At 49.1% G+C, this 9,388-nt stretch overlaps 1 protein-coding gene across 1 annotated transcript in view; it reads right to left on the reverse strand.

The window, feature by feature from the left end:
• ADRBK1 (adrenergic, beta, receptor kinase 1) overlaps window positions 1–9,388 on the reverse strand; it is a 49,539-nt gene that overhangs the window by 17,179 nt on the left and 22,972 nt on the right. The window contains exons 9-15 of the mRNA XM_015418825.1: window positions 9,204–9,282; window positions 8,775–8,905; window positions 7,936–8,030; window positions 7,040–7,147; window positions 6,747–6,813; window positions 2,854–2,954; window positions 779–845 (exon numbers count right to left, since the gene is read on the reverse strand). Of these exons, the coding sequence (XP_015274311.1) occupies window positions 779–845; window positions 2,854–2,954; window positions 6,747–6,813; window positions 7,040–7,147; window positions 7,936–8,030; window positions 8,775–8,905; window positions 9,204–9,282 (648 nt within the window). The remainder of the gene's footprint in view (window positions 1–778; window positions 846–2,853; window positions 2,955–6,746; window positions 6,814–7,039; window positions 7,148–7,935; window positions 8,031–8,774; window positions 8,906–9,203; window positions 9,283–9,388) is intronic.

Genomic DNA, 9,388 nt, shown 5'->3' on the forward strand with positions numbered 1-9,388 from the left:
GGAGGTGGGGGGAGTGTGTTGGAAGCCATCCCACCTCCTCTCCTACACCTGACAGGCAGCTGCCTGTCCAGTGTAGGAGAGGGAAGGGGGAGGAGTATTAGAAGTCATTGTGGAGGTGGGGCTGCACTTGACAGACAACCGCGTGTTATGTGTAGGAGGTGGGGGGAGTGTGTTGGAAGCCATCAGAGAGGCTGGGCCAGCAGCTTTCCCTCACCTCACAGGTGGTTCTTGGCCTCTCCTGATTTCCTCAACTGTCCTTAGCTCTCTGCAGTCCCCTGTAACTGTTGGGGGTTTTTACCTCAGAACACTGAGCTCTGCAGCTGACCAATCAGAGAGTGGGGGGTGCAGAGAGGCAGCTGCCTGGCAGCTGCATAGGAATCAATGGGGTGAGCACATTTCCCCCCCCTTCCCCCCCTTCAAATTTCTAAAAAACCCTTCTTAGTGAGCACCTACGCCACGGTGTGAGCGCTCTCCCCGAGTTTGGTGTTTCTAGGTCCAGCGGTTTGGCCTGGACATTGATTTTACGGTGAGGGGACTTTCTTTTATATATATAGATGTACAATACCTGGTCTGTTAATAAAAAAATAAAAATCTAATCAAGGGCTGTTAAACCTCCATCTCTTCTGCTAATTGTTTTCAACTTCCTGGTTTTTTTCCTCGCACCATATAAAGCTGTTAACAGATTCTTGCTGGTTTTTCACTAACCTGCCTGTTGGGGTATTTGGCAATAAATAAGTGTGCCCCACTCTCCGTGCAGAGTCTGGGGAGCCAAGCTCACCTTCTGGAGGAAGACCATCTGCCAGTCCAGGCCCTGGAAGAACGGGCTCTCCTTCACCTCAGCCGCCCTGCCAAAAAGACCGTAACAGACAACGGGAAGCCTTCCTGTCACCACTGAACTATCGAAGGGAAGGGAAGCTCGGAGGCAACTGCTCCACCATGAATAGCAAACACAACCCGAATGCGGCCTTTGCACTTGTCTAACTGTTGTGCAATTACCCTTTTTTTTTTAGTTCAAAACACAGTGAGATTTAGCTTGAAGTAATCACTGTTAAAACTATTGGACTCTGCCTTCTGTATTCACTTAGCATGCTGAGCCTTATTTGCTCTGTAAGAACAGGGGCTTTATTTTTATTTTTTTGCAGCAAAGTGATTTCTGTAGCATTTTAAAGGTAGAGCCGTTGGTGTGCAATACCACAACTTATGATTTATTTATTTATAAACTGGATTTATAAATCGCTCAGTCCCTGAGTACTCAGTGCTCTGAGCAATGAACAACGATAATAAAACATATAATCAAACTATACCAATAGTTTAAAAGCTAATTAAAACAATTTCATAGTTAATGATATTCAGATGGCGTTAGTATATCCAATTTAGTACATCCAACTGCAAAAGAAGAGCAGAATGTATGGTACTGGGTGCAGAACTCAGTTGAGAAACTCAGCTATCATTTAGAAACTAGGCAAGTGGCTAGTCCTTATGGCTTCCAAGGTAAATCTGAAAGTTGTGGCCAATGCCAGTTTGCATCTCAGAAGCCAGAGGAGTGACTGATTAAGATTTCCAGTGGTTAGGGTGGGGTTGCAAGCAGTGCTCCCTCTAAGCTGTGGAAAAATTCTACTTTGTGAGCTACTGGCATTAAAGTTGTGAGTGAACAATTTGGCTACTGCGTAAAATAGTTTGCTCTGCAGCCATCCTTCTTGAGTGAAGACAAAGATGTGTGAGCCGGAAGCTAAAAAACTGTGAGCTAGCTCACACTAACTCATCTTAGAGGGAACACTGGTTGCAAGTGAATACCAAGGCCCAAGTAAATGATGCAAAAACAGTTTACAAAACCCTGCAGAACAGATAATGCAAAAAAGAGAAAATCATGAAAAATCTGCTCAATTTGCATAGTTTAAGTGAGTCACAGACACCAGCTTTTCTTAGCACAGAACTTTGTTTGCAAGTGTACAGAACTGTGTCAACACAGAATCACTGCAGCACTACTGAACAGCTAAAGTGCCTCATCCTAGCATGAACGTGCTTAGACAAGAGACTTCTCCATCAGATGCCTAATGTGGACAAAGAAGACTGTGACAGGGAGCTAGTGTGGTGTCAGATGGGAATCTGGGACACGCAGGTTCAGATCCCGACTCTGCCATGGACGCCTGCCGGGTAATGTTGGGCAACTCACTTGAAACCTGGGGAGGGTCACAGGGGCATGAGGGAGGTTTTGCAGCCTTAGCCACAGCTAGAAGCTCCATACAGCCCTCCTCCGGCTTCTCTGGTGGCATGTTGTGTAAGTACTGAAGGGCAAAAGCGGGTTTATTTTAAACAAATGAAACTGACAATTCTCTATATTCTGCATCCTATCTAAGGTTCCATGCTGAGCAAACTATTAATGGAAAACACAGAGCCCAGCTTACAGGAGGCCTGTGCTGCTGAAGTATACTCCTTTGGTCTCTCACGACATCCCTGCTCTGGTAATCCAAACTGAGTTATCTGATTGTGGCCCAACTCTGAACCTGAGCAACAGGGCAAGTGGGAAGCTTGGGGAAGCTAAACTAGCAGCAGAACTCTGGAGGACGTTTTTTAGAAGTTCCTTCTGTAGATAAAAGTGGCAGAATTTGTATAGAATCCATTATACTAGTGCAAAATATCAGCAAGAAATCTAGCACAGACACATTTTAAAACTGTCTTTGTTGTGGTAACTACAGTTATCTTTCCAGATTTTTTTCTTAAATACAAAGAGTGATCAAAACAGCCCACGTTCCAACCTATCTTCCATGTAGTCAGCCACCCCTTGTGTAAAAACATGGGTAACCCTAAAACCCCAGCTCACTCAAGCACCCTCCTACAACCCAGTCAACTCACCCACGGCCCATGCAACCCAGGCGACGATTGACATCTCGCTGGAGCAGCCCCTCCAACAGTAAGCGCAGCTCAGATGAAAAGGAGTCTGGCAGTTCCACAGCCTGTGTGGGGATGAGCAGAAGAGAACGGGGAGAGGTGAGGGAAGCAGAGAGATCCCACCCGGGTGCTGCATGGAGAAGTCCTGGAGCCAGGAACAGTATCCCAGCAGCTCTGCCTCCCGGGCATAAGCTGTGCCAAACAACGGGGGCCATTTATCCATCCAAGGTGCAGAAGGGACAGGAATCCCTGCTCCCTGAGCTCAAGGAGATTCCATGGGAAAGACTGCAGAATCCTTGCGGACGATAGCCATGCAAGAACAATCCCAGGAGGGGGAGGGGGAGGGAGGCGAGAGTCATGGGACTGAAAGCGTCCTCAATCATTGTCAGCAGGAGGAAAGTGGTTCTTTAACCGCTATCAGCCTCAGCCATTCACAAGTGCCCACTCTCTGTGGTCTCCAGCTGGCGGCACACAAGCATGGTTCCATTTCCTCCATAACTAGCTTCAGACAGTAGCTGCACTATGATGCAAACATCCAAAGCTGCCCTCTTCTCCACCTTGCCTTCTCCCTTCTCCCCACTCCCCTCGGCTTCATCATGGTGCCTCTAAAAAAGAGCCTGTCAAGCAGCTGATGCATTGTGCCTGGAGCCTATCATGATGATGATGGTGGGAACTGTATCACTCTTCCCTTTTCTTGCCAGGATTATCCAGCTCTATCCAGTACAAGGAAAGGGCCATGGGAGGGAACCTGCGCCCTCAAGAAATCCAGTGCGGCACAGGAGCTCCAGTGATAAGCCTGGAAGACAAATGCCAGCCATGGTCTTCTAGAAGCAGCAGCCCTCCAGGGTAAGGAGAGATTTCACTCTCTGTTTCCTAATGTTAGTACTTAGGGTCTCCAAACGAGATTGATTGGAAATAGGCGGGACACAGACAAAAGGAAGTATTTTATACACAGCATGGTTAATTTATAAAAGTATAAATCCTGACAGAGGATATCGCAGTGGCCAAGTTTTTGCCGTCACCGGCAAACTGCTGCCATGTCAGAGCAACAGCAGCAGCAGCAGCAGTTTGCCGGCGACGCAGAAGCGGTGGAGGCTTCGGAGCGGAGGAAGAGGAAGGGTGAGCGGAAGGGTCTGCAGGCAAGCCGGGTCCCCCCGGGAGTGCAAAGGGGCCGGCACCCGCCTGTGCATCTGGCTCAGTGCGGCGAGTGGGGTTTGGGGGGGGGGACTGAGGGCCGCTTCACTGATGAGTTGCCCTTTCCTTTCCTTCTCTTCCTCCTCCTCCTAGAGGTCTTAGGATGGCGGGGTATTGTGGAGGCTACCACAGAGGTAGGAAGGACACATGAGCTCTTTTTGTTTCGGGATCTGCTGGTCCGTGTGGTTTGCCAAGGGAGCTGGGAGGGGGGGGCGCCCATTCTCCAGCGCCTTGGGTGTCGGGTGGGGATTGCAGCAGCTCAAAGAAAGGGGGGGGCGCTCCGGAGGTTTCCAGAGGTCTTTCTCTGCCCGCGCGGACAGGCAGAGAAAGGCTGCGGGGCGGGGGGGGGCGCTCCGATGGTATCCAGAGGTCTTTCTCTGCCCGCGCGCCTCGGTTTGCACGGGCAGAGAAAGGCTACGGGCAGGAGGGGGCACTCCGGAGATCTGTGCTGGGGTGAAGGCGCACGTGCCGACAGAGAGGACTATGCACTCTAGTGAGCTGGATCTAGCGACCCAATCGCACAAGGGTTGTGGATTTTCCCACTTTCTGTTCCCCTGAGCAGTCCTCTACACCCCTGGGAAATTTGATTCTTTGGGTCATGGGACTTATGTGGAGTAATAGCCACAAGAGTCATATGGGCTGCAGTGAGGGTCCACCCCCCCCCCATCTTCCTTCAGCACAGTTCTAATGACCCAAAAGGCAAGAGGGGCAATTTTGCTCTCCCCCCACCCTCCTCACTGCATCTTACTGACCTGCATGGCTATTACTCCACAGGGGTCCCAAGACCCCAGAAATCAAAGTTGCTAGAGTCAGAAAGGATTGCTTTGGGAGAGAGGAAAGTGGGGAAGATCTACGGCCACTAGTATACTCCACTGATGGATCATGGATCCAACCCAGTACCCTGTTGTTCTTTTTGTATTCCCCAAATGCTTCCAAATTCTCAGTACACAGAAGTACATAAATGCTCCATGTTCACTTTGCCCAGTCTATTCACTGTACACAATTAAATGATATCCCTTCTTTTCTGGGAGAGTCCCCATCAATTTAAGTAGTATAGTCATCTAGAAGCTATCCCAATAATATCAGTGACTATTTTTAGGCTTGTCTGAAGTACCTTTTGTAGATCTGCTATACCCTGAAATAAGGTGGTCAGAACTTCCACCTGCACAGCACATAATGAGCATCTAAAGCTAAACAACCCAATCGGGGGGGGGGGGGAATACAGTGGTATAAATCCTTGCACAAGAACAAAGAAAATGGGAGATTTCCAGTGCAGTAGTAACATTTCCCAACTATAAATTGTGCTTACATATTAGAACCCATGACTACAAAGGAAATGTGGAAGCCCTTTAAAGGTAAAAGGTTTCCCTTCCTTGAAAGCCAGTCATATCCGACTCTAGGGTTGTGGTGCTTATCTCCGTTTCCAAGCCGAAGAGCCCGCGCTGTCCAAAGACTACTCCGTGGTCATGTGGCCAGCATGACTAGATGCCGAGGCGCACGGAACACTGTTACCTTCTTCCCACCGAAGGGGTACCTATTTATCTACTTGCCATTTCCTGCTTTTGAACTGCTAGGTTGGCAGGAGCTGGGGCCAGAGACGGGAGCTCACTCCGTCACGCAGGTCTCAAACTGCCGAGCCACCAACTCTACAGTCTGCAGCTCAGCATCTTAACCTCTGAGCTACCAAAAGCAAAATCCCAGTTGAGGGTACCACCGCTTCGCACTTACTCTCCCTCTAACAGCACTTAAGATTTTTTCTGCAGCAGCAACAGCAAAGAGGAACAAGAAAAAGTTGTTAAACCCCAGTAATTTCTTCCTCTCTGCTATAGCAATAAGCATGTCTGAGCTACCAGAAGATGTGCAGGTTGGCAGGTCACAGTGCTGACCAAGGGACGCAATGCAGTTGGGTAAACTGGGCCAGAGAGAAAATATTAAAGGTATAAGGAAGATATGTCAGACTAAGACATCCATGAGCCATGAAGAGAAACTACAGTCGTACAATGGAGCAGAGAGAACACATGGACAGACACGATCCCGTACCCAAGAGCAGATTCCAAGCAAATCCTCTGGAGGGCTCATCTGCCCAGAGAGTCCCGTGGCCACCTTGACAACGCTTGCATAACTGGACCTGCCCACCACTCACATCACTTGAACTGCTTCTTCTTACTGTCTCCAAACTGTCTGGGGAAGGGAATTCCTTTCTTATTCTTTATACGGTACTAAAAATAGAGGATGCCCTGACCTAGTCATATTCTTAAGGCAAACGGTATAATATCACATCTATCAGACCCCCGTCTCCTCACACATGCATTTACACCCTGTGCCTTTCAACTAACCTGATAATAGAAGGTGCTGAAATGCACAGAACTAGGGATGACTCAGATCATGTAGAATGATATTGATCCAGGGGATCAATATGTCAAAATGCTTCCAGGGTTGGGGGGGGGGAGGGAGAAATGACTACGTTAAAAAGCGGTGTAAGTAAATAAGTAACCAATGTAAATAAGCACAGAAACATCTGTGAACGAAGGACAAAAGTTTTCAAGCGGGGAGGGGACAGAAAACTCCAGGGTTTTTGAGACCGAAAGGAGGGAGAGTAACTTGGATCAGCACAAGGTAGATTCAAGACCAATACTTGAGCTTGGTGAATAAAGAACACTTACCATGGTGAGTGTCATGCGGTCAATCTCGTGTTTGTCTTTAGTCTTGTGCTGCCGAAAGGGACTGTGTCTGAGGTAAGAAGAAAGGGTCAAAGCAGACTTCCTCTAGCATCACCCTGCCTTAAAGTCTGTCCTTCTCTTGTTGCTCTCACACCCATGCTTCAGAAGGGCCAACCCCTCAGTCATGCCCCCCATTACCCTCTTCAACTGTCAGTCATACCTTCCCCCCCCCCAATCATCCATGAACCTTCCTCCCCATCTCCGGCTCTTCCCGCCCTCCCATGAGATCCACTTACCCCCTCAGTAGTTTGAAGAGCATGCAGCCTAGAGAGAACCAGTCAGCACTGCTGTCATAGGCCACGCCTTTCTGCAGAACCTCTGGGGCCATGTACCCATGCGTTCCCCTGGAGATACACGGTAAACAAAGAGTCAGTGAAAGCAGACTACCTCTGGAAGGATCACCACAAAAGAGATCCACAGGACTGTGACTAAAAAACCCCAAACATTAAAATGGAAGGGATTTGCACTTGAGAATTTAAAAGCACATGTGATTTTTATCTAGAACTGGAACCCAATTCATTCTTAGAATTTTAATTACAAGAAGGAGCTACGGAAACTCTCTCCCTATGAAGCCTTCATGGAAGCAGCGTTAACTGGTGACTGGGGGTGAGGAAGCGACTCTATGTCATTCCACTGTCTCCCTGCGGGGTAGTCACCACAGCAAATGTTCACTCTTTGTTGGGGAAAACCCTATAGGTAGGCTTCAGTTCTGTTCACGGTCGGATTCTGGCATCGCCGTGGCTTGGTCTGCTCAACATCTAGGCACTGGAAGGTCACATTTCCATAGCGGCTCTGTGTGGAACACTCAACACATAGATTTGAAGACACTCTGATTTTGTGGCACACAGCTGGCATATGTTGGGCCTCCACACATCATGTGCTGCACTCAGAGCACACATAGGCTTGCACACAGACATGCTGGAGTGATCTCATCCCCGGCCATGTATGGAAACCAACAGCTGCATCAAGCTAGAGAATCTGAGAGTTAGTGAACTTCCAGCAGCCCACGTTACAGCTGAGGATTCTAGAAGGGAGACTCTCCCTACATCCATCAAGCACGGATAGGCCTGGCTGGGTCAGTTAAAGATCAGCATCATTGGCTGGAGGAATGGACTCCTTTCTGGATACTCACACACTGGCATGAGGCTTCTTCTTGGAGAAATCACAGGCAAGACCCAGGTCTGAGATACGGACATGGCCAAACTCATCCAGCAAGATATTGGCTGGCTACAGAGTCGGGGTGGGGGGAAGAGAGACAATGAACACAAGTTACAGGGAAAGCAGAAGCTGGTGTGGTGGTGGTTAAAGAGTCGGACCAGGACCTGGGATGACTGGGTCTGAATCCGTGCTCTGTCCTAGAAGATCACTGGGTGAACGTGGGCCCATCCCATCCTCCCATCCTAACCCTACGTCACACAATCGTTGTGAGGACAGGACAGCGGAGGGGAGAATAATGTGATATGCCACTTTGGGTCCCAATTAAGGAGAAAGGTGATGCAAAGCACAGTGGAGATGAAGAGGACTCACTACTCCAGCCTACCCCGAGCCTTCTCTAGCATACTAGATTGCCAGGCAGCAACACAGTTTGGCCTTCTGCACGCAGACGATGTTTTGTGGCAAACAAGGCAGATAACCCAAGGAACAAAGTAAGAATAGGTTCGAATTCTTCAGTTCTGAAGAAACAGATGACATAATCTGCCTCCTACAGAAGTGGGCCGCTACCCCAGACGAGTCATAAAGGACACAGCATGATGCCAGCTCGTAAGAAGGGGCTTTAAGTTTGAGAGGTCCTCAAAATCTCAGAGCAGCCCATAAATGTGTGTGGCAGGGCAGAGTGGGGGGAAGGGTGGAACTGGGGACCTCTCTGCAGAAGACTTCTAACGGTCCCCTTGGAGGAAAGGAAACACCTGTGATGGTGATGGTGATGTGGATGGAGCGGGTCAGTGGGCTGGAGAGGATAGATGGGCTCACCTTGAGGTCTCGGTACACCACAAAGCGGTTGTGCATGTGTTCCAGGCCCAGAATGATCTCTGCGGCATAGAAACGCATCTCAGCTTCTGAGAAGACCCCATGCTGGGACAGGTGGTAATGTAGGTCGCCCCCTGCAGGGAACAGAGTAGAACACCAAGTGATGATGCAGACATCTTGTCCCCACTGGTGGACCTCCTGATGGCACTGGTATTTCTGGCCACTGTGTGATACAGAGTGTTGGACTGGATGGGCCACTGGCCTGATCCAACGTTGGCATCTCTTATGTTCTCTTATAAGTTTCGAAGGCAAGGAGCAAAGAGGCAGGACCCTCCAGCAGCCAGAGGAGATCCTTTGGAGGGCTACACAAGGAGGAGGAGGAGGAGATGGAGAAGGAGAAGGGGTTCCTACAGGCAGGGTTCTGGCTCTCACCATTCATGAGGTCCAGGATGAAGCTGAGCTTGTCAGGTGTTTGGAAGGCATACGACATGCACACGATGAAGGGGCAATCCTGGCAGAAACATGAGGGACAAAGTCACAACAGAAAAAGGCAAAACAACCACAACTAATTACTAAGTATGTATATGCATTCATGCAAACGGTTTACCTGTTCTATG

Source organism: Gekko japonicus, unplaced genomic scaffold (genome assembly GCF_001447785.1).
Source record: "Gekko japonicus isolate JY-2015 unplaced genomic scaffold, Gekko_japonicus_V1.1 scaffold1466, whole genome shotgun sequence".
Classification (NCBI taxonomy): domain Eukaryota; kingdom Metazoa; phylum Chordata; class Lepidosauria; order Squamata; family Gekkonidae; genus Gekko; species Gekko japonicus.